The sequence below is a fragment of the Osmerus eperlanus genome, chromosome 11, assembly GCF_963692335.1.
Source record: "Osmerus eperlanus chromosome 11, fOsmEpe2.1, whole genome shotgun sequence".
Classification (NCBI taxonomy): domain Eukaryota; kingdom Metazoa; phylum Chordata; class Actinopteri; order Osmeriformes; family Osmeridae; genus Osmerus; species Osmerus eperlanus.
In genome coordinates, this window is record NC_085028.1 from 8,405,883 (window position 1) to 8,430,262 (window position 24,380).

At 48.7% G+C, this 24,380-nt stretch overlaps 1 protein-coding gene across 2 annotated transcripts; it reads right to left on the minus strand.

Annotated features, from left to right (window-relative positions):
- Positions 1 to 12,575: 12,575 nt before the first annotated feature.
- snx19b (sorting nexin 19b) lies at positions 12,576 to 24,041 on the minus strand. Of its 2 annotated transcripts, none has more exons than XM_062472801.1 (12): positions 23,951 to 24,041; positions 21,865 to 23,485; positions 21,557 to 21,701; positions 21,060 to 21,160; positions 20,329 to 20,448; positions 20,110 to 20,234; positions 19,925 to 20,018; positions 19,397 to 19,583; positions 18,056 to 18,185; positions 14,051 to 14,235; positions 13,608 to 13,695; positions 12,576 to 13,362 (listed from the first exon to the last, which is right to left on the minus strand). In XM_062472801.1, the coding sequence occupies exons 2-12, from the start codon at positions 23,452 to 23,454 to the stop codon at positions 13,239 to 13,241; spliced, it is 2,889 nt and encodes a 962-aa protein (XP_062328785.1). In that variant the 5' UTR covers positions 23,455 to 23,485; positions 23,951 to 24,041; the 3' UTR covers positions 12,576 to 13,238. The 2 variants fall into 2 exon arrangements, with proteins under 2 accessions (XP_062328785.1, XP_062328784.1); XM_062472800.1 differs by having other exon boundaries at positions 23,593 to 24,016.
- Positions 24,042 to 24,380: the final 339 nt, after the last annotated feature.

Sequence of the window (24,380 nt, forward strand, 5' to 3'; positions counted from 1 at the left end):
CTGGTGATTGACACCTCAGGAGTCACGTGTGAGGACCACGGCACCATGACCATAATATGAAACTGATAAACGCCTTGAAAACCAAACCCACATTCCTTTGCAGTGATCCCAGTGGTGCAGAAATGTTGTGAGCTCATACAGGTCGGTACGTGAGTGAAACCAAACTCTGCAGTGATGTCACATCTGGGCCCTAGAGAGCAGGCGGGGTTACACCTCTACGCACAAGCCTGTTGGCTAGCGGTTAATCCGGTCGAAGCACAGCCACGCAGACCAACTAACACACAAGTGTGTTCAACATTACATGGTGGAGACATAACACGGGGGGGCCAGGGAGGGCCTCCTGAAGGCTCTACAAACACCAGCATGAGCTCATGAGAGAGTTGTCCACAAGCCCCAGCCCCCCCCTGAGAGACCGTGAACACACACCATTCATCACCAAACAGAAATGCAGACTGTTTAATCTGTATACGATGCAAATCATTAACCCTGTGTGATCGATTAGATGCAACCAAAGTGAAACACCAATCCTATTTTCTGCCAGCCGCAAATTCTGATTATTGATAGCTGTTGTGGTAATGGAAGTAATCAATAAAGATTTGCAGACCCCACCCATCCATCTGACTCCGCCACAGTCAGCTGCCCATCCATCAGACCCCGGCAGCAGCTTAATATCCAACAAGCCATTAGCCTAACAGGGAGGGGCAGCTAAGTGCTGCTATGAGACTCGGGGGAGTCCTTAGTCAGACTGAGACATGGCAGTTGGATCTAGAGGCAGAGCAACGGGCTCTGGAGACAGAGCAACTAATGATACAGACAGAGCAGAGACTGGAGCTAGACACAGCAGACAGGTGTTGAGACCTAAAGTGATGCCATCAACAGAAGACAACTGAGGTAATTGTCAGTTACATAAACAATGATTATAACAAGACAACTACTTCTGTCTTCAGCAAAGTTACATCATTACAGGCTGCACTAGCTGAAGATATGGAGAGAAGGAGCTGGCCGGGGTAGGAGAAGAGGAAAATAGACTAGAGGAAAGGAGAGGAGAGGCGAGGAATAGAGATGAAGCAGTGAAAATATTCTGTTCTCTTTGTGTTTTGAACTAGCTTCATCCATCACCTGACGAAGAGAACCACATTTGTAATAATATCTCATTAGAACAGAACCAATCCTCTCCTGTCTTTTCCTCCCCCTTGTCTGGTAAACTAACAACTCAACATGTTTTTGTAAAACATTTCAATAGCACAGTGCTGTTCAGACAAACTTGCAACAGACAAAGCAGATAGTGTTGTTTGACTGGTGTGGCTCCACTGAAAAGCCCTCTGTTATTACAGGAATCCTGGAGGAGAGGAGAGGTACAGAGAAAAGATGTGAAACTGAGAAGAAAGAATTGTTCATTATTGTTGCCTCACCCTGAAATAAAAACTAAATCTCCAGGATCAAAGGTAAACAATGACACATTTGATCCTCACATCATCTCTTATGGAAGAGGAGAATCACCCAGCAACCATGTGGCTTCCATCCACACAGACATGTGAAAATATGCACGCATGTGTGGCTAATAAAGATCACTTAATTAGTCCCCGGCATCTGCCTTAGCTTCATCTGACTTTAGCTTCCTACTCATCAATGCTATCATGATTTGATGATTCAAGTTAGGCCTGGGCCAAGATAGCATGTGTAGAGTAGAAGGGTCAGAGGTGAGCCGTAGCAGAGCCATTCCACAGCCCCGATGTGTGAGGCCTTCACGTCAGCCTTCTGCGAGGCTCCTGCCCCTAGGGACCTTCTGAACTGACACTTTCTAGAGTTCAAAACTGTGTCTTTAACAGAAACACGAAGGGCATGAACAGTCTGTGTTAAATTAGACCTTACAAGGTCAGCCTGTCGTAAATCTTCATCAATTAACCTCTAAAGTGAGTGTGACTTCCTTGACCCTGTGCAGACTACAGGGATTGTTCCTGGGTCTGGACTCTGTCGAGCTTGAGCACCTGGAAGCTATTACTTGCCGTAAAACCAAACACTGCTGGCTAATAAGCCACGCGCAAACACCATGCTGGTACTACACTAGCACCACGTTGGCACGACAAAAAGAACATACTTACATACATCGCTCTCAATACACATTTCCTCCGTCTTTTACCCATACCGGGGTTCGAACTCCTGATTCACACGCAAAAGCCACCTCTCACTAACACCACTTCAGCCTGCTCGCTTTCGATGGCGCAGGTGGGCGGTATTTATACTGAGTGAATTAAACCAATTCTACTTGGTTACAGTAGCACCTCACTAGCATCACAAGAAAGAACGCCATGCTAGCAGCACACTAGTGCCACAGTGGCAAAATCCTGACACCTACAACTGAGGACAGGCCCAGATTAGGATAAACTGTCTGGAACTACCAGCACTAACCTGATAACGTGATAACATGGGATGTTGTAGATGTATTGCTGACAGTCACAGCACCACTGGAATAGCCTTCCCAGTTACACAACCAAACAACCGGTGTTTAAACCCAAGGGTGAGTTGAACTCAGCTGCAGCCACATGAGGGAGGACATATAGCTTTGTTCTTAGTCTGCAGCAGCAGGATAATAATAGTTCAGGTTAACAGATTGCATGTTTGAGAGACAGCATGGCAGCAAGATAGATGAGAGCTGGTAGTCATAATTTCACAACTGCACACACACAAAGATACACACACACACAAAGATACACGCACACACAAAGATACACACACACAAAGACACACAGACACACAAACACACACACACAAAGATACACACATACATGCATGAGACTTTCAGAATGTTACCCGACTTGGAGGTGTACAGTAATTCACATTCTACATTGGGAGGGTAAAAAATCACAATCAATAATCATTCCCCTGAGGTGGAGAGATATTGTCTTGGAGGTGAGGAGGGGGAGATATGGCGTCCTTGAGTGGCCTAAAGGTGGGTGGATCAGGATGGTGAAATCCTTTTGTTGAAATTATGTACTCAGGAGTCAGTGTGTGTGTGTGTGTGCGTGGGTGTGCATGTGTGCGTGTGTGTGTGTGTGTGCGTGTGTGTGTGTATGTGTGTGTGTGTGTGTGTGTGGATGGATTGATGAATTGCATTAGTCAGAGAGAGAGATGGAGTGCTGTGTTGAGAGCTCAGGAATCTCTTGTTCATTAATCAACCCCTCTCTCGGGTGTTTGTTTCCAGTGTGTGAATCTCAAGAGGGCTGAGGAGAAAGAGAACTTTGGAGAAGGGCAGAGAAAGACAGACAGACAGGTGGGCAGGCAGGCAGGTGAAAGGCAGATAGATACATGGATGGATGATATATCTGATAATATATGGAATATATATATATATATACATATTAGTGTTTCAGGTCCAGCAGGTTAGACCTTTGGGACTGTTCCAGGTCATTAAACACAGAGGCTGAGCTGCAGAGAGGGGTCAGGGGTCAGGGTGTGGGGGGGAGGGGGTGGCGAAACTCAGAGTATCACCTTTCTGTATTTTTTTACACCACTTATTACAAACCCTCTTGCTTTTTCCCCTCATCCCCTCCACCACATCTCCAACTGGGATGTACTTTGTTTGGATACATGCATGGAACCATAAGACTTGTACATAATGAATTACTGTTGAAACAGCCTAGCAGTGTAAACTAGCTTTTTGCATACAGTATACATGCTGCTCCTTTCTACACTGTGATGGGTTGCTGCCCAGTCCGAGATCAGCCACTGCCAGCACACTGATTCAATGGAACAGATGTTACGTAACTGGACTGTGGTAGTTGATAGCTTATTTTGGGATGAGAAAGTTGACAGGTGGAAATATATTCAGTGTTGGGCAGCTCACTTGTCCTAAACAGATTTAATGGGAGTCAGATGGCTGAGCGGTGAGGGAATCGGGCTAGTAATCCGAAGGTTGCCAGTTCGATTCCCGGTCATGCCAACTGACGTTGTGTCCTTGGGCAAGGCACTTCACCCTACTTGCCTCGGGGGAATGTCCCTGTACTTACTGCAAGTCGCTCTGGATAAGAGCGTCTGCTAAATGACTAAATGTAATACTGTTATACTTTTACCTTCACATTATACAAGCCAGTTTATCACAGGCCATCCCAGCAGGATCTTCACATTCAATCCATTTGCAGCCAGTCTATCATGGCACAACTGCAACTCAGCTAGCCTATCACGGTCCAACCTGAACCTAGCCAGCCTATAACAGCACAGCGCTAACCCATCCAGCCTATCACAGCAAACCCTAACCATGCCAGCCTGTCACACAGGAGAAGTAGAGTAGAGTGAGCTCTGAAATTGAAATAGTTGTGTTTGGGCTGACTCATTCTGGGGTGTCAAAACAGAAGAAAAAGCTTCTGGCTGACCTCGAAGAAACTAAGTATGTAACTTTTACAAAAACAAAAACATTTCAGAGATCTTAAAATGATCTAATATTTATGTTTCTTCCCAACATATTGAGAAACAAAGAGCCACATGCCAATTTTTGTGTGGTGAGACCCCAACACTGGGCCCCTCTGTCACCTGACCCGCTAGGAAACAAGATGTCCTAGATGCTGCTTCCCTGGACGACCTACACAACACCCACACTGCGAGGTTGTCAGGGACACATTCTCTCACAAATATCTCACTATAATTCCAGGAATCCCTGTCTGGCTGTGTGCTGTGTGTGGTGTGGGTCTTGATGATCTTAATCTTGAGATCTTAATCACAGCTCCATCACAGGCACGGGCATCACTAGCATTGCGTGTAACTCACACCAGGTTGACATAGTGATCCACATGTGTTCAGACACACTGGCTGAGGTTACCTGTGTCTGACATTGTGGAGGAGGTCATCTCTGTTTATATAACAAGGAACGCCAAGTACCGAGAGAACAAAACAACCAAATCACATCATGTCATCTATAGATGAAGCAGATGGGCTAGGGTCTCTGTGGAGACATCAGGACATGTATCTGCGGACCATGGAGAACCTTCCTGTTACATGGCACTCTCACATGGGGGGACTGAGGTTATACAGCTGTGCAAACCAGAAACACATCTGTTAGCTACGGATCCCAGCTTCAGCCCCAGCCTCAGCCCCACCCTCAGTCCCAGCCCCAGCCTCAGCCCCAGCCCCCAACCCCAGCTCCCCACCCCCTCGCCCAGTGCTGTGACATCATCGAGAAGTGAGGTAAACACTATTACCAAGAGACGTCATCCAGTTGTCAATCCAGCTGCAGGTGCAGGAGGGGTGGGGTCAGAGTTCCAGACCCACCACAGGCGTTACAGCAGCCATACAGGAAGTGAGCCAAAACCAACAGTTTCACGCCTGGCTGGGTTTTACTCTCTGCCCCACCCCACCCAGCCCAAAGCACCCCAAAATCCCCTTCTCTTTCTCCTCTCTCTCCCTTTGTCTCTTGCTTATCCACTCCGTCTCTTTCTAATTTTCTCTCTCTCTGCCTCTCTCTAATTCTCTCTCATTGCCTTTCTCTCTGTTGCAGGTTTTACTTTCGACATTTTGTAGATTTAATTCGGTTATCATTATCATCTTCTCCTTGTGTAAATATGTCATCATGATGGTCAGTCAGGCTGCAAATGGTCACATGACCAAGGATGAGGTAACACCAGTCACGTTTTCACAGCCCACTTTCATCATCACATTCACCATCCCACTATTAATAGCTGTGATAGTGTCTGATCTCCTTATGGTACAGTAGGTCTTGTGCTCTTATGTTACATCATAAAGCTGTTTACAGTGATGGTAGACCCTGAATTATCAGCCCTGAAGCCAACCTGACTCACAACTACTCTGACACTGCATACATGACACACATACATACACACACACACACACACACACAGACACACACACATACACACTCTCCAGTCAAACAGAACAATGTTGATCCCAGCAGAGGAATCCTACAAGGACCAATGGTATAATCAGATTAATGAGGGCAGAAAAAGCTCTCCCTCTCAGGGTTAAAGACCACAGCTGCTGGGGAACGACGGTGTCTCTCTACTCATTTCCACTTGGATACTACAGTTACCTTCAGATGGACTCTTAGAGTAACATTTTTATTTTTTTCAGTGCGCTGCTCAGCCATGGCTACAGACACTCCTCTGTCCCAGCCTCTTACTCTCCAAGGAGGACTAAACCCAAGAGGTCTTAACACCTAACACCCCCAGGCCTCCAGTCCCCCACACAGACCCTTATCCGGCCCCCCAGCCCAGACCCAAAACTCCCCACCCCAGCTCCGGACCCCCTCATTCCCACGGACCAGTCTGTGAGCCCCATAGCCCTGCAGCTCCAGTCAGTCCAACAGGTGCAGCTGATTAACTAATCCCTCTGACTTGGGAAAAACTCCCCTCTCCTTTTCGCTCCTCTCCTATTCAGAATCACTGACCCTAGAGGCCATCCCAGCCTGGTCTCCCCAGACTAGATATCGGAAACTCTTCATTAGGGGAGATCAGTGTGAGGGCTTGGTGAGACCGCCACACACAGATGAACGGATGGACAGCCATATCTCAGGTCTCCTGGTTCACACCAGACCAGCGTGGACACCAGCAGATGTTTGGAGGTCTACTGGTGGTTCACACTGCAGGCAAATAGCAAGGGGTGGGAGTACAATGCTGCTGAGAACTGGTAGGTTAATGTTCCCACGGAAACCTGTCTGTGAGACTTCTCATTGCCAAATTGGTCAACTATGTCATGTTGTGGGGAAGGTGGGAGAAGGGGAAGGGGGGACTCCAGTACAAAAGTGTAATGTGTAATGTGTAAAGTGTTGTGAATCTTTACTGATATCCTACCAGTAGAAACATCTGTAACACTACTGACCAGTAGAAACAATGGAAACAGTGGAGAACATGTATACACTTGTAAAAACCACCTGGGACACTACTGACCAGTAGAAACAATGGAAACAGTGGAGAACATGTATACACTTGTACAAACCACCTGGGACACTACTGACCAGTAGAATTTGTCTGCTGCAACATGTCAGATGGAATGACATTCTGTCTACCTGAATTCACACGGTGTGAAATGCCATTTGAAAGTTGCAAAATGTTGAGAGCAGAGCCGTAGGCAGAGATGTGCAGCTGGGCTGAGCAGTGCACTCCCCACAGACGCTCACAGGCTGGAGAGGATGTTTCTGAGACGACAATCCAGAGTGACACGTCGCCTGTTTTACATAAATCAAATTCTTTTTTGGATAATGTAGCTTCTCTTCCTCCCCTCTCCCCAGACAGCAAAGATGAGAGCAGAGAGCAGGTGAGGCATCTGCTCTCCAGAACGGTAGATTGAGTGGTCTGGTGGGGGGGCACACTTTAGATTAGGAACTGGCACCTCGTCCCATACCCTCCTCTGATTGGATCTGGGTGCCAGCTGAGGCCAGGGCTGAGTGGAGAGGCAGAGATTGGAGTCGGCAGCAGCTGTGTTCGAGAAATGAGATTGGGTGTTGGAGATGAACAGGGGGTTAGAGGTGTATGAGTGTTGGGGAGGGGGGGGGCTAGAGAGGGAGGGGGAGGCATGGGGTTAAAGGGGGGTGGAGGGGGTGGTCAAGGCAAATTCCTGAGCAGCCCCCCCCTCCCCCCTCCATGACAGGGTTGTTATGGTGATGCTGATGGCCAGATTCTGCACTCCTGCAGAGATGGCTCAGGTCCACAGCAAGGAGTCCGAAAGAGAGAAAGAGGTCTTTCTGTCTGTATTTCTCGCTTTCTCTCTCTTCTTCAGGGAAGAGCACTATGCATCTTGAAATCCTTTCCTGTAACTTTTGTCTTATGTCATGTAACTGTAGGATCTCCTCCCGCTAGAATGGAGTGGTGGGAAACTGTGTGATGAAGCTCTTAGCAGATGCCACTGACGTTACGTACAAGCTGTGTAGACCAAACTGGAGCAGCTACTGTGGAGATGGTTGACCAACACCTGTGTGTATGTTTGTGTGTATGAGAGAGAGAGAGAGAGAGAGAGAGAGAGAGAGAGAGAGAGAGAGAGAGAGAGAGAGAGAGAGAGAGAGAGAGAGAGAGAGAGAGAGAGAGAGAGAGAGAGAGAGAGAGAGAGAGAGTCTGTATTTAGTAAAGGTCTAGGGTGTCCCTGAAGCAGATTTACAATCTCTTATTGGCATCAACACTACGTTAGTCTCCCCCAGCCATTTCCCACTGGCTGGGGGAGACTAACTTCAACAGACGGGATTCTGTTGGTCCAGGAACTGTAGAAGTAGAGAACAGCTGCAGGAGACGGGCAGCTCAGCCTGCTTATTGTTTGTCAAATTTGAACCAATATGCAGAGAGAGACAAGTGCAGTGAGAGAGAGACAGATGCAACGAGAGAGACAAACAGGTGCAGCCTACCACCTCACTGGAGAGGCTCCACCCCCTGCGCACTGCGACACACTGATGCTCACGCTGTGCTCAGATTGAGGTGGACCAGACTTAGTAAAACCTACGACATAGCTCGAAACAGTGTGTTAACCCTAGAGGGACAGTAGAACACAGGTAGCAGTTTTGAACCTGTCAGTCATGAAGTTGTGAGATTAGGTGATGTAATGAGGTGGAAAGTAGTCCCAAAAATGTGAATAACTGTACACAGATCAGCTGTCTGACTGACTGACTGACTGGCTGAATGGCTGACTGACTGACTGACTGACTGGCAGACTGACTGACTGACTGACTGACTGATGGACTGACGGACTGACGGACTGACGGACTGGCTGACTGGCTGACTGGTTGACTGACTGACTGACTGACTGACTGACTGACTGACTGGCTGACTGGCAGACTGACTGACTGACTGACTGACTGACTGACTGGCTGACTGGCTGACTGGCAGACTGACTGACTGACTGGCTGGCTGGCTGACTGGCAGACACACAGTGTTCTGTATGACTGATGTAGTAGTTGATCTCCAGAGAGTGCAGGGAAGAGGAGGGCCTCGGGGGTAACAGGTGGATCCCTCCCATTTTGTCCTCCACTGTCCCCTGGTGGCTGAAAGAGGAAACACACGTTTGGCTCTGGAACTTGACCTGTTTGACCACAGCTCCCTCTAGAGGAGAACGTGCTCACCTGCACACAAAAGACCTGGCTGGTGCAGAGATCGTTATACAGAAGTGTGTGGAGAAAAGTTATTGTCAGCCTGGTCCAGGGCTCATCTCTGACTCGGTGAGACCAGCACAGACCCAATCAGACATTTAGTAAAGTGTCTCTCCAACCTGCAGTGGAGCTCAACAGAACAGTTGAATCTGTCCTTCAGATTAGGACCACACTTGTCTTTCTTGACATTGTGTGTGGTAGTAGGTGGACTCTGCAGTGACTCTTGATACAGAGCCAAAGGAGCAGACAGTGAACACCAGAGAGCGCTGTTCAGCAACTACACAGGGACCTAAAGCACGGAGCCAGTGTCTGACGGTGTCATAATGTTCCAACGGTGTTCAGCACCGAGTCCCATCCACGTGCTTCAGTCAGACAGACTGACATGTGTGAGACGAGGTGTGAATATCACTCACACTTCAGGCTCCAGGGAGGAGGTCTTTATCAAGATTACAAACCTTCATGCCCGGTTTCTCATTAGTCATGGAAGGAAGTGGGGAAACAGTACAGTAATGTGTGATCCATTACGCAGAGAGACGTAGAAAGAACTATCTAATACAGCCTCAGTCTCTCCGGTAATCTACCATGAGCTTTACAGTCAAACGTTCATATCGGTCTTAGTCTGCATTTCAGCTCTGCGCGCGAGGGTCTGGATGTTATTATGTAAGATCCAAAAAGAAAACAAAAGTGAGTAAAAACCCAAATGTGCTTGTGAACACAGCCAAGGCTGAAGCGTGTCAGCCCCTGCAGGAGACTGTAGAGGGTTTAGAGCTGTGGAGTTGCATAACCCCTGATGGGAACACATGTTTTCCATGTAAACGAGGCCATCCAGTCCGACAAGAGAATCACACTGATCTAAAAACAAGCCTTTATTTACAGCAGACAGTGTGAATGGATGGGTGGTGGGGTACCAGGGCGGTGGAAGACCAGGGAAGGGTATCAGGTGGTGAGGTACCGGAGTGGTGGGGTGCCAGGGTGGTGAAGTACCAGGGAAAGGTACCAGATGGTAGGGTACCAGAGTAGTGGGGGTGGTGTTGTCTCAGCTGGAGATCTGATGAAGAAAGCAGGAGTACGTTGAGCAGTCTGGCTAACGTTTGAGCAGAGTACTGTCTTCCTGTCTTCCTCCACTCCGCTACACTCATTAAGGAGGTTGTTCCCTGCATTCCTCTCGTTCGTTTCCAAGAAGGAAAATCTGACCGTTGAAGACCCAGTCAGGGCTATCCCTCTGTCTAGACTCCTTGATTTATTTATTTTCTCCTTTATCTGCTGTGTGTGTGAGAGTGAGATTGAAATGTGTGTATGTGTGTGTGTGTGTGTGAGAGAGAAAGAGAGCGGTAGATTAGCATGGAGACAGAATGGAGGGTGTGTGTGAGATAGATGGGTAAGTTTGTGTATGATAGATGGGCATTTGTGAGAGACAGATGGGTATGTCTATGTTGTGTTGGTCTGGACCAGCAGGTGGTTGGTTCAGAGATGCCTTCTGTTCACCTCATGTCACCACGGTTACTGTCTCTGGCCTCTTCAGCTGTGGAGCTGCTGGACAATCTGTTGCTGTGGTAACAAGGTATCTGAGATCTGACTGACTTCATCCCCTTTTGAATCTCTCCTTCTCTTTAATCAGACCTCCTAGAGCAGCAGCAGGCTGCTTTTTTCTTTTAATGTGCAATGTCTCCAGGTTCTTCTTGTTGTGTGCTTGTAGAGTATAATGAGCAGTCCCTGGTGTTGATGGACTTTAGTCCTGAGGAAGAACTAGACTGGACAGGAGGGTCCAGTTCCACAAACACACGTAACAGTTCAGATTTTGTATCTATTTATTTTTCACAGGTATGTTCATGAACTTCATTAGTTGTTACGACATTGTAACTCAGTTCACAGGTACAGTCACATTCAGAGATCAGCATCCATGATGTCATTTCATCATGGGGCTAGGAACCATATCCAACTGCACTGGCGGTTACAGAGTCAACAACCACCAAGACACAGGGAGCACACAAGAGGGTTATACTGTGTGTAGCTGGACTTGATCAGATCTCAGATCAGAGAGTGGAGCTCTGCCCCTGGCAGGAACAACTTCGTAGATTTCATTAGAACTCAAAGATCGGCTCATGTTTCCATGGATTTCTTTAATGGTAGTGACACGTCTGTCAGACTCCATTCAGAGCTCATCATCACATCCACACCCAGCAGCTTGGCCCTGCTGACATGGACTATGGAGCACGTCTGAATAGAGCCACAGTCAGCGAGGCCCACTGCAGACACATGGACAGCCACAAGCACTTCTGGTACCACTGGTTACTATGGCATCCGTGTAAACATTGGGTACATCACATGTAGAACCTAACAGAAGCCTTGACAGCAGACATGAGCAGGCCTCAGTGTTTCTGTAACTGGAGCAGTACTGGCTGTGGGAATGGCACCTCTCATGGAGTCGGAGTTAATATGTGTAAACAGTGGGAGTGGTATTGAGGAAGGGTTGTAAGATACACACAGAGGTGGTGTTGAGATGTTGTACGGCGGTTTTGAGGTGCTTTCAGAGTAGGTAACAAATAATGGACATGTGTCCACAAGGAATGTAACTTCAACTGTTGCACAAACTTCTTTGTACCATAACGTGCATGCTATCCTCACACAAAGCTGTCAAACTGACATAGTCTCTGCTTGTCTGGCTGGTGTTCCTGATGAAGACAGGCAGACAGCCAGGCAGACACACAGATGTCATGTTTAAGGCAGACCTCAGTTAAGGATTTATATTGGAAGGAATGTTACTGGCATTTTTAAATACATAGGAATCAATCAATATTTACAATAAATCAAATAAATTATGTAAATAAATACGATAATATCACAATAAACACAATAAAATGGATGATTGGGGTGTAAAGTTGAATGCAGGTGTCAGGACATAGTAGTGCCTCTCTTATTTGACCCTATGCTAACACCATAACAGCGTCCTGATACTGTCTGGCATATTTATTTCAATGTATCTATGATTGATGGTTCCTGTCTGACACAGTGGAACCAATGAGCCGCTTCCAATAAAGACAACCTTGACCACTTTAGGCAGACCTAAACAAACATTAAAGTGATGAAGCATTTTAAAGAATTAGTTGTCTCCGGTCTGTGCAACACAGCTGCCTGAAGAACATTCTGGAAGTTAGATAAACCTTCTAGAATGTCTCCCATGACAACAAGCTGCTGTGAGCCATGGACCTAAGGCCCTGGGAGGAAGATAAGAGAAAAGAGGGTCTGGTCCTAAAACAACATAAATATCTGGTTCTACTAAACTGCCTTCCTGCAGGGCCTCTACGTGTACATTAGGCTGGCCCGTGGTGTGTTTGAGCAGCTGTAAAGTGTCAGGTACTTTAAGACAATCTGTGTGATTAAGACCGTAAGGGGAATAGCCAGAAACCTCTTCTATGTGCCTGACTACCATAGGACACAGACAAGGAGATGAAACAGGATACAGGGAGCCTGAAGAGAAGTAGGATGCAGGGTGTAGGAAGCAGGGTGTAGGAAGCACGGTGTAGGAAGCAGGGTGTAGGAAGCAGGGTGTAGGAAACGGGGTGTAGGAGGCAGGGTGTAGGAAGCAGGGTGTAGGAGGCAGGGTGTAGGAGGCAGGGTGTAGGAAGCAGGGTGTAGGAGGCAGGGTGTAGGAGGCAGGGTGTAGGAAGCAGGGTGTAGGAGGCAGGGTGTAGGAGGCAGGGTATAGGAGGCAGGGTGTAGGAGGCAGGGTGTAGGAAGCAGGGTGTAGGAAGCAGGGTGTAGGAAGCAGGGTGTAGGAGGCAGGGTGTAGGAAGCAGGGTGTAGGAGGCAGGGTGTAGGAGGCAGGGTGTAGGAAGCAGGGTGTAGGAGGCAGGGTGTAGGAGGCAGGGTGTAGGAAGCATGGTGTAGGAGGCAGGGTCTAGGAGGCAGGGTGTAGGAAGCATGGTGTAGGAGGCAGGGTCTAGGAGGCAGGGTGTAGGAAGCAGGGTATAGGAGGCAGGGTGTAGGAGGCAGGGACTCAACATGGATCACTAATTCACAGTACAATATGCGTTCAGTCAAAGAAAATCCTTCGAAAATACATCTGTGTGTGTCTGTGCTTGTATGTGTGTTCCCGTGTGAGTGTCCAGTTGTGTGTGTGTGTGTGTATGTGTGTGTGTGTGTATGTGTGTGTGTGTGTGTCTCAGGGCGGCAGCTTCTCATGGTTTTTGGACAGACTGTGCAGCAAAGTCTTCTGGAAGTCCTCTTCAGAAGACTCAGGAACCAGGACCTCCAGCAGGATGTCCCTCAAACTGTACACCAGGTGTCTGACAGGAAGTGGACAGGAATAGAGGAAGTCAGCACCTTCATTAAGCTGGATCAAGAGCGCAGAGCAATGATGTCATGAAAGAGCGCCAGACAGCTGTAGCCTGCAGTCCACCCTGTCCTCCGATTAGTTTTGCGTGCATGTGTTAGCATATATTTTTTTGTTTATTTGTGCTTGCGTGTGTGTGTGTGTATGTCCATGCTTGTTTGTGTGTAAATGGGCTTGCGTGGCTGTGTGTGTGATCACCTGTTTATATTGGGATCCTGCAAAGACTCTAGAACAGAATTCCAGCTGCGTTTAAACTTGTCTTCTCCCAGGATGTCTGACACCAGGCCTGAAAACACACAATAACACATTTAGACTCAGGCCAGGGGGGCTGAGGGGGGGACGGGGGACACAGAGGTGGCCACAGCCATTCCAGTCATCCAAGGTCAACTACAGTCTAGCAGACCTAATATATAGGATGGGGGAGCAAATATAGACACAGTCAACATGTGAGCATTACTCTGTGTGTGTGTGTGTGTGTGTTTGTGTGTGTGTGCGTGTGCATGGGACAGTACCTACCAGGTATGTGTGTGTGTGTGTGCGTGTGCATGGGACAGTACCTACCAGGTATGTGTGTGTGTGTGTGCGTGTGCATGGGACAGTACCTACCAGGTATGTGTGTGTGTGCATGGGACAGTACCTACCAGGTATGAGGCTCATGAGGCAGCTGTGGGCCTGCTCCTTGCTCTCCACCTTCTGCTGGGGGGTGCGTTGAGGGCGGGGCTGTGCGGGCAGTGACCCCCCAGGCCAGACGGCCTCCTGCAGCCCCCTCAGGTATGCCACCCAGTACTGGGTACACAACAGGTTAGCCACGCCCACATCCAACCACCTGCCAATCACAATCCGTACAGCACAGCAGGAAGTCAGATGATGGTCTCCATGGTGAGAGGACGCCTAGAGTGGTACAAAAACCCTCTGGGGAACATGAAGACAAACAGACACGCAAACCTGCTACTGTAGGCTCACACACATGCCCACACAAATGCATACAGACATGCTCAGACATAGAGCAGACACACACAAACACTTTACCTGACATGACCATTTTCAGAGCTGAAGACTGATTCGCTGGCAGGCACACAAACAAAATCTCAGCCTTCCTTGAACCAATTAGGGTGGACAAATGGCATGTGAAGCTGCATGAGAACCAGCAGCCTGGGTTTCAGACTGGAAGGCATTAAGAGCAACCACAAAACCCAGCAGAGACGCTGTCCACCCCAGAGCCACAGATAGGACCCAGCTTTGGAGAGGGTTTGGCTGGCTCTTGAGGGACTGTATTTGAGTCATTGTCATTTTACTGGTATGTGGTACCTGAACACAAGGGATCATATGCATCGTTCATGTGGTTGTAGAACCTAGAGCAGTGCTTTGGAGACAGCTCCAGTGTTGCCTGTTGTAGAAAGCCTTGCTAGAGCCCTGCTAGAGCGCTCTAACCCTGATAGAACTAGGAGAGCTTTAGCCCGGCCTGTTCTAGACAGTTGTAGCAGCAGGCCTTTGAGGTCCCACTTCCCATAATAAAGTCGCAGCAGTAAGACCCATTATAATCACCTCAAGCCAGGATAAAGTGGAGATGTATTACATACCTGGCACAGTCATCAGAGGGGCTCATTATTGTCTATTTCTTGCTTATGCATAAACATGAGTTAGCAGGCTCACCATGGACTCTTAACAGATGCTTATTCTAACTGAACACTGCCATATTTGGTCAAAAGCACATCAACAGGCTCCAAATTTAAACTAGAATGACCTTGGCTTGGTTCTCCGAACTGCAGTCCTGGTCTGAGGGACATGATCCTCTGGAGGTAGCAATGAAGCTGCTAGCATAGCTCTGCTCTCCTGTCCTCCGGGTCATCTGTAAACAGAAGCGACCTCACCTCTCTGCCTTCTCGTAGAGCCCTGGGCTGGATGCAAACAGAAGCGACCTCATCTCCCTGTCTGCCAGCCAGGAACTCCAGTGTTTATCACCCATCAGGTTTAAGTTACCCTGCGGGATAGTGTTCCTGCTCACACACTGGTCAGGAAGCTAACTATATCTTCCTTGAGCCTCCTGGGAGGAGGTCGCCGTGACCACAGCTTCTCCAGCAGGGCTTTCATGTCCTCCCTGAGGGGCCCGGGGCGCTATGCTATGCTAAGCTAATTGTGGAAGTCTCAATGTCCTGGTTTCCCAAGGGACCCCTGGTGTTACGCTAGGCTAAACTAGGCTACAACGAGCTAGGATTACTGTGTCTAATTCTGGTTGAGTGAATGTCTCTTAGGCTAGAAAGGGCACTTGGGGGGTAGAGAGGCGTTTGGGATACAAGAATATGTTTCATAAAGTTACCTAACCTTGACCTGCTGTATGAATTTGGAAAGGAGAGCAGAGGAGGGTAAGAGGAGAGGAGAGGAGGAGGAGTCTCCCCCTCTGAAGGATCTCCATTGTAGGTCTAATAATTCAGACTGTAAAAACTCCTTTTAACATCCAGGGCTGAGCAGCCCTCACATCATTCACTCAATGATGAACTGCTTTGAAGAAAAAAAACTGTTGTTCGAGTTTTGCTCTGGGACATGTTGGGAGCTACGTTTGTCAGAGAAATACAATGTTGAAAACAGTTGGTCCTGTTTCTTCCCTAAACTATAATAAATAACAGCCATTCCTCTGGAGGTGGAAGACCACGTCGAGGTGTTGTAAACTGTCCACCTGCTGCCTACTGGCAGGCTCAGAGTTGAGGCTGGGGGCTGGAGGCCCAGGGGGCAGGGGGTGAGGGATTTCCCCCTCCCAGCTCTCCTCTTAGCAGTCAGGCTAGATGTAGACAACCCATGCTAGCCCTGGCAGGCGGCCTTCAGAAGACCAGAGAATGAATGACCCGTTTGACGTTGGCTAAACAGCTCACCACATGGAGCTGCTCAGCAGATGACAGCAGGACCTGCCGGAGCACAAACTGCAGTACACTCTGTTCTGTGTCTCCACTTCCACACCCAGCCCCACTCTCCCGGCCCCACTCTCCCGGCCCCACTCTCCCGGCCCCACTCTCCCGGCCCCACTCTCCCGGCCCCATCTATCCCAGCCCTTTCATTGTTTATGAAAGTTAATATTCCAGTTGGGAGTATTGGAGTATAAAGCAGCATGTTATGGCAGACAGGTGTCGAGAGGCAGAGGGACAGAAGGAGGGAAGGAGGGGTGTGGAAGGAAAAGGGAGGTGAGCTGTGAGGTGTGAGAGGTCCCAGTGTTGTTCCTGTGCTGCCAGCTCCACCACTACAAGTGGACCTTTCACTGTGCTGAGAAGGAAACCTGTGCGTGTGTGTGATATTACAGGTGCACCAACATGGGGTGGAGTGAGCAGTGATGTGTGTCCATGTCAGAATATGACGTACTGTTTATTCTGGTCTTGGAGAGGAGGGCTAGGAAATGTGCGACTAGTGTTACAGTAGTTCTGGGATGGACCAAATAACCACCCGATAATGACCCAAGTTGTAACTTTGTTGACCTTTCTCCAAACCACTCACACAGATAGTTACTGAAAGGTGCCAGAACAACAAGCCTCCCAGACACCCCAATATCTCCCCATCAAGACTGTTTTATTTTAATTTAAACTGTCCCACTTTCCACTTTATATAACCAGACATCCCTCAAACTACACCCCGCTTATGACTAGAACCTGCTGTGCTTCCAGACAAACATATCCCAGACACACAAACACATTGATTGGCATGGATACCGTTTCCAGGGTCTGCATCTCCTCTCCGGTTATGTCATCTGTAATAGAGTAAGCACAGGCCTCCTGGTTGTGGGCCTCCCTGGACAGACAGACAGACCCCCCCCCCCCACACACACACACATACACACACACACACACAAACCTTGGAAGCTCTCCACTCTGACTGCACTGAGCTGACAGACAGACTCCTCTGACAACCTTCAGACAGCCCCAGACTGTCAAGTACGCAACAGCAAGTCAGATCATGTATAGGAAGGCCACTGCATGTATCACACTATGTGCTGGCGTTGTGTGTGGCCGACCACAGGGTCTTTCTCAGTCCAGGACTGGGTTGTGTGTGTGTGTGTGTCCTGCACACAGGGTCTCCATGAAGGCTAGAAGGCCCCACACAGTCCTCAATAGCACAGGCTCCATCAACCAGAAGATTCAGGCCTAGTGTGGACATGATAGCTTTCCTCGAGTGGAAAACAGCTGAACATGAGGTTAGGGCTCGCCGCCAGAGTAACACTGGGGTCAGGAAAGTTGGACGATAGGATTTCCAAAACGTCTCTATTTTTCAGAAATAAGTGAAGTCTTACAATGAAATAAACAGCCAGGTTCCATAACAGCCAGGGGGGGAAGGAGGGGGCTGTATATGTCACAGTGAACCATGCACAGTTAACAGACTACAGGGGAACAAGAAGTCACACACATATACACACAAAACACACACATACAAACGTAGTGTTCGCCCCTGCCACTGACCCGGCTGACATTCCTGAGCGCTACACAGCAACATGGATGAGCAGCACAGTCCTCTCCAGGTCAAGGACACCAGCTCAAGGCCGGGTCAGTGCCGACTCTCACAGCAGCATGGTCACCACAGACATGAAGAGTGATGGAGTCTGTGTGTGTCCATGCCTGGACTTTCCCCACAGAGTCTCAGTGTGCTGGTTCTGGTGGGGCGGGGCTCACCTGTTGATGAGGGTTCCAAACAGCAGCCGGAGGGTCTTCTGGAAGTTCTCACTACACAGCCAGCTCCACTGGTCCCTGATCACCACACATACGATGTTCAGCGCCGTATCTGCCAGGGCCGTCTCAGAGGCTGTGGACACACACACAGTTAGAGGGCTGCACACTCGCACACTGTCTGTAGACAAGCAGTAAGTGTCAGGTAGCCCCATGCTCCAGTATGACAGCAGGACTAGATCATAGCAGTCTCACTCCACAGGCACCTGTGTTGGCACTGATACCCCCTTTCCACCAAAGCAAACCTAGTTCTGGGCTGTTGCTAGCGCCGGTTAGTTCAGCTGGCAAACTTTTCTAAGAACCAGGTTGTTTTTCCACAGACTAGAGAGCCACGTCATTACATCACTGTATAAGTCAGTATCAGTGTCTGCTTTCCTGAGTTCATTTCTTTATAAGTGTTGCTCCTGATCTTGTAAATTTTGCATCAAAACACGAGTTGTCCAACGTATTTGTGCTGCTTGATACGATTGCTATTACATTCAAGAGGAATGGTTTAGAATGTGATTTCAATATAGCATGTGATATAATACCATCTAGTGGCGATGGTTTAACATTGCAGGTCAACGGAGTGCAACTTCTGTTGCCTGTGAGATCACTGAACAGGGACGGCACGCTACATTGTCTGGTCAGTGAGAGGGAGACACCTGGCACTGACTGTCTGGACCAATTAAAGAGAGCAAGACACTTAACCTTGACTGTCTGCCCAATGGGAAAGAGCAATACACCTAACCTTGACTGTCTAGACTCAGCATGAACTATTCTCCTACAGTTAGATGTTCCCCAGACATAAAACAAGCCACCTGGATTCAATCACAACCTGAAAAACATAAATTTCACTGTTGGAAGAGAGGTTCCATGTCAAGTGATGAGGTCGACCTGTCATGGAACAGCCCTGTGTGGAGGAGCACAATGTGTATGGATGGATGGAGGGATGGAGGGAGGGAGGGCGTATATGTGAAAGAAAAGAGAAACAGCTTGAGTCTGGTCTACTTGCTCATCTGTTCCTTCCTCATTCCCCACACCAGACTGAAGTAAAAAATCCACCAGATGACATCTGACGAATCAGCTCATGACAGATGGGACCATTTCCCAATAACCAGAACCAGTTGGTAAACCTTAAGAACTGTTTTGCGAAGTGAAACTATCTGAAGAAATCCCTAAATACCTTATTTAGAAATCCCCCACATAACCTCTGTAACACTGTCTGCCAATCAGCCAGCCAGACAGGCAGCCAGACAGGCACCCAGACAGAGAGCATCAACCATCCTGTCCCAGGTGCGGGTCTACCTGTGTCCTGTTCAGTGGCTCCTTTTAAGCTGTTCTGCTGGCAGCCACAGCACTCCACCTTTCCTCTGACATGGGGCCCGTCCTGCTGCCCCTCCAGCCCCAGCTCAGCCCCCCCCGGCCGGCCCGCCAGCCTCTCCTGCTCCCTCAGGAAGGCCTCCAGGTGATCCAGGGACTGACGGCCACACACCTGGGCACAGGGAGACGGCAGTGAGGGGAAGGCAAGCCTACATAACCAGGGTTAGGCATATCTGCTGGTGATCATTAGGCGATTACTAAACTGTAGACAGAACTGATGGAAAAGATAGAGGGTAGTAATACTCAGTGGTGGTGGAGTAGATCTAGGGGAGGGATACTCTAACCCAGTACTGGTAATGTAGTGGTGGTGTAGGGTGTTGTTATATAGAGCCTCTCTCCTCGGGAACAGACTTTGTGATTCAATCAGGGAGAATGATGCCGTCTTGGTGTTTATGGCTATCTAAAACATGTCAATAAAATTGTATTTAATTTGTGTGCACCAGTGGTCCTCACCGGTCGGGTGTCAGCAACACCGTAGACCACCTGGGACCTGACATCAGAGCCATTCAGGACAGGAGCCATCTTACTGGAAAACTTCAGGCGTGACCTGGACCACACACACACCACCACCATCATCATCATGATTATCATTAGACCAACTGTGTGTTGATGTTCTCCAGATGTGTGGTCCTGCATACCGGCTCTTCTTGTCAGACGTACTCCTCCCTCCCTCCATCTCTCCGTCCGTGTCCTCGGTCGGGCTCTGCAGCTCCGAACGTGGGAACGCCGTCTTCAGTGTGTCCACAATGACATTCACCACCATCTACACACACACACACAGTTCAGATAACGGTCTGATAACATCATCTAGTCATATTTCTCAAAGACCTCACACTGGCCCAGGGTCAGAACGGTACCTTGTCTATGCGTGACACGATGAAAGGCTTCTTGACGAAGGCAATCCTGGCATCTGTGTTGAGAGCTAGGAACTCCTGCATCTCCTCGCTGTTGGCAGTCTCAGGGATGCTACACAGTTGCTGCGACACAGCACATGGAAGTGAAGGTCCACTATTAGTGAGGGTGGTCGAAGCATAGATATATATAAAGACTAGATGTCTTACGGCGGAGTCTAGAACGTTCACACATGGCGGCCATCTTGCTACAGTCAACTCGCTCACCCATAACGTTGTGTTGATGCTACATGTACTTTTTAACACATGCAGTGGCATAACGACATCTCTGACGTTGATAACAAACCAAACCGTTTAAAAATCGTTTGAAAATTGAGCAAGTTATGGTCATTTAAAAAGTACATGTAGCATCAACACAACGTTATGGGTGAGCGAGTTGACTGTAGCAAGATGGCCGCCATGTGCGAACGTTCGACTACGTTGTCTGGCAATGCGGAAGAGACATCTAGTCTTTATATATATCTTTGGTTTGAAGGGTGTGAAAGAAACTAGTAGTAGTAATAATACTGTCTCAAACACCACCTGAGTGCTCCAAAATGTGACTTGTTGATTATATTAAAAGTCCACCAACAAGAACTCTTGTTAGATTGTGGACAGAACTTTCAAGATAATGTTCTATCTCTGTGTGAAAGGTGAGAGCGCAAATGCAAGGTACTGATCTGATCCCCATGTCCCACCTTCAGGAAGGTCTCCAGCAGGCCTTTCCTGGCCTCCACTCTGTCACTGTCCATGTTCCCAAAAGGCAGGTCTGGAAAGACTTTCTTTGGCCCCTTGACACCTAAACAAGAGAGTACAGACTAGTCACATGACTTCACATCTCCACCAGAGAATACAGTCATGTCACATATTAGGGGTGGGAATCTTTTGGTTCGAGTCCTGGGGTCAAAATATAAATAAAATGTAATCAAATTTCGATTCAATATATGCTTACATTTGATTCCAGAATGCTGTTTAGTGTTACTTGTTTCTATTTGACTGTGATAGGCAGCTAAGTGTTTTTGTCATACAAAATTAAAAATTAAACGTACAAAAATAAATAAAAACGTTTTAAAAAATATATTTTTCAATTGAATCAATCTGTAATGCTAGAAGACTGAATCGCGATTCAAATGTGAATCGATTTTTCCCCCCACCCCTATCATATATCCTCAGATCTCCCCGGAGAGACTCTTACTCTTGAGGATCTTGCGTAGCTCTTGTTTCTCTTCCAGGCGGGTCTGCAGGTTGAGGAACTCGCTGTAGCGTCTGTTGACAGTGTGGTATGCCACTGACTGGTCAGAGTCTGCAGCAGGGGGCTCACAGCCCATCGACGTCTCATACTGCAACACACACACGTATTATACACTCACATTAGCATATTACACATACATTATCTACACAAACACCGTATACACTTGCATTAAAACATACACAGATTATACATATAAACACATTACACACAGCTGATGTCTCGTACAGCATGTAAATGTATGGTAAGGAGACCTTGACAGTGTACAGGGTGTAGGGATGGGAGCTGGTGCCGCGGTGCTCCATGGCAGTGATGGTGCCAGTGATACGGAGGTTCAGGATCATGATGGGTCCATCGGGACTGCTGAGGGGCTGGAAGCTGAACGAGGCCTGGGGGGAGGGCAGGGTCCCCCCCACAGTCACACCCTCAGGCACCCCTAGCAGCAGCTCTCTGTCCGACGTGCCGACACTCTCCCTGTCTCTGTCCAGCTCCTGTAGGCTGCTCAGGCTGGAGGAGGAAGCGGGATCGGAGGACCCCAGATTAGGTCTGTAGCTTTCAGGATGCTCCAGGTGAACCCTGGGGCAGGACAGGTTCTCTGATAGGCCGGGGTAGGACTGGAGGTCGTCCTCCAGGTCCACCACACTGCTGGCGTCAGTTGGCGTGGCACATTCCCGGAGCCGGTCAGCCAGCGCCTCATCTGGACCAATCATGAGCAGGGACTCCATGGAGCTCCTCTTGTCTGTGAGGGGAGAGTCCAGGTCAGAGTCAGTCTCCTGGTAAAAGGGGTTGGACTTCCCGGGCCGCCGGTACTGCCTCAGGTACGGTCGAGGCTCCTCCTCCTCCAGGATCTGAGGGCAGTAGAGCTCTTCTGAATCGATGATGTCATAGGCAGCTAGCTCTGGAGTGTCTGCTTCCATGTCATTGGGTGTGACCGGCTGGATACAGAAGGTCAAAGGGCAAGGAGGGGTGGCCACCTCCTGCTGAGGCTCCTCCTGCTGGATCGGCGGCTCTTGGAGAGGGGGCGTGGTCTCAAGCGGGGGCGGAGCTGGTTTAGCTGAATTGGTGAAAATGGCCACGATGAGCATGTTGAGCCAGTCTGGGTCGGACAGTTTGGAGATGAGGGGCAATAAGACGTTGCAGGTGATGAGCTCTCCAACCACAAACCTTCCTGTGCGGGTCTCCAGGTGTGGCGCGGGCACTAGCACCTGAAGAAGCAGGTCCACCATGGCCCGTGCCTGGTTCACCTCCGTGGCTGAGCTCTTCAGGGCAGGGTGGGGGGAGCTGACTCTGGAGTACACCCTCCACAGACACTCTGCCTCGTCACCACCCTGCTCCTCCAGCACCTCCAGGGACCTGAGGTAGCTCTGCAAGTGGCAGCCGTACAGGTCCAGCACCCTCTGGGTCAGCTCTCTCCGGTCCACCAGCCCGGCACGCCTCTTCAGCTCCAGTGCCATACAGTACATAGCGTTGTGAACCTCCACCTCAAACTCACACTCCGACGACACCGTGCTGTACCAAGACCACACAAAGTCCCGTACGATCTTCCTGATGGTGTTCTGGATCTCCAGGTCTAGTTTTTGTTCATCTTCGGCTGTTTGGGGGGTCTCCTCCAAGCTGACAAACCTCTCCACGTGGAGCAGGTTGTCTGAGTTCAGCACAAACTGAGAGCACAGCCAGCCCCCCAGCACCACCAGCAGACTGGTGAACACACACAGGAGCCATATGTTGACCAGTAGGTGGAACAACACTAGCCAGGCCAGCAAGACACCCAGTCCTAGCAGGTTCATCTGGCTCAGCATCCCAGATATGCTGCCCTGCCCCTGGGCTGCCTCAGGCTGGGACATGTAGGGGCTTCATGGACCACAGCTGTGCCTGCTAGGACAGAGAACAGTGTGCCAAGTTTTAGCATATATAAATAACGGGGACTTTTTTTAAAGACGGAAAGGGATGTTGTAACTCCGGAAAAAAATAGGTCCCGTTACCTTAGCTATCGAAGCAGTGCAGTTATCTAGCTAGCTAGCTAGCACAGGGTAACGTTTGCTGGCTAGGGTGCAGAAGGGGCTCGATAGGTAAACGAACCGAGTTGTTAGCTAACTAGTAGGCGACAAAAGAAAAGTGTAACGTGTTCAACTTTTAGCCACTGAATTATCTGGTTTAGCTAGATGGCTTTCTTGACAGGTTAGCTTGCAAGCTTAAGCTATATACCGTTAGCTATTTAGCACTAGTTCTAGCTATTATTAGATAACCAGCTGCAACAATTTCTAAAACACATTATCTTGCATATAACATGTAACTTCATGTTGCAACTTCAACTAGCTGTCCTTTTTTCCCACTTTCGACAAAAATTCAGCCATTACAACTCTTTCGAGATTCCTAGGAGCCTCATCATCGTGACAGCTTTTGACAGCAACTTCTGTTTGTTTACTTCCTGTATCGTGACGTATTCTAACAGCCGCGGCAGTGGGGGTTAAAAAATCAATAGCCCATAAATTCAGGTTCAGAAATTAATTTTGCTACATATCCAAGCTATTGGCAACCAAGCCATCACAATACCCACTTTACAATCTATTGAACATGTGTTGGGAAAAAAATATGGAATTTTATGGAAGCAGGGGTGACGCAGCTCAATCCTACTGCAGTCCGCACACTACCATTTCAATCACACCCACTCACATGGTGGTTCATATAAGGTCGTTTCAGATCATGTTTCTTCACATTTTATCTGCTCCACATCGGTATGCGTAAAATGCTAAAGCAGACAAAATGTTTT

What these genes read in the sequence shown, in the direction of transcription:
- snx19b (XM_062472801.1), bottom strand. Translation starts at nt 23,454, where the DNA reads ATGTCCCAGCCTGAGGCAGCCCAGGGGCAGGGCAGCATATCTGGGATG. An exon ending in TGCTGGAGACCTTCCTGAAG is followed by an intron (nt 20,449 to 21,059) that starts GTGGGACATGGG and finishes GCTGTGTCGCAG; the next exon opens with CAACTGTGTAGCATCCCTGA. An exon ending in CCTCATGAGCCTCATACCTG is followed by an intron (nt 13,696 to 14,050) that starts GTAGGTACTGTC and finishes GTGTGTTTTCAG; the next exon opens with GCCTGGTGTCAGACATCCTG.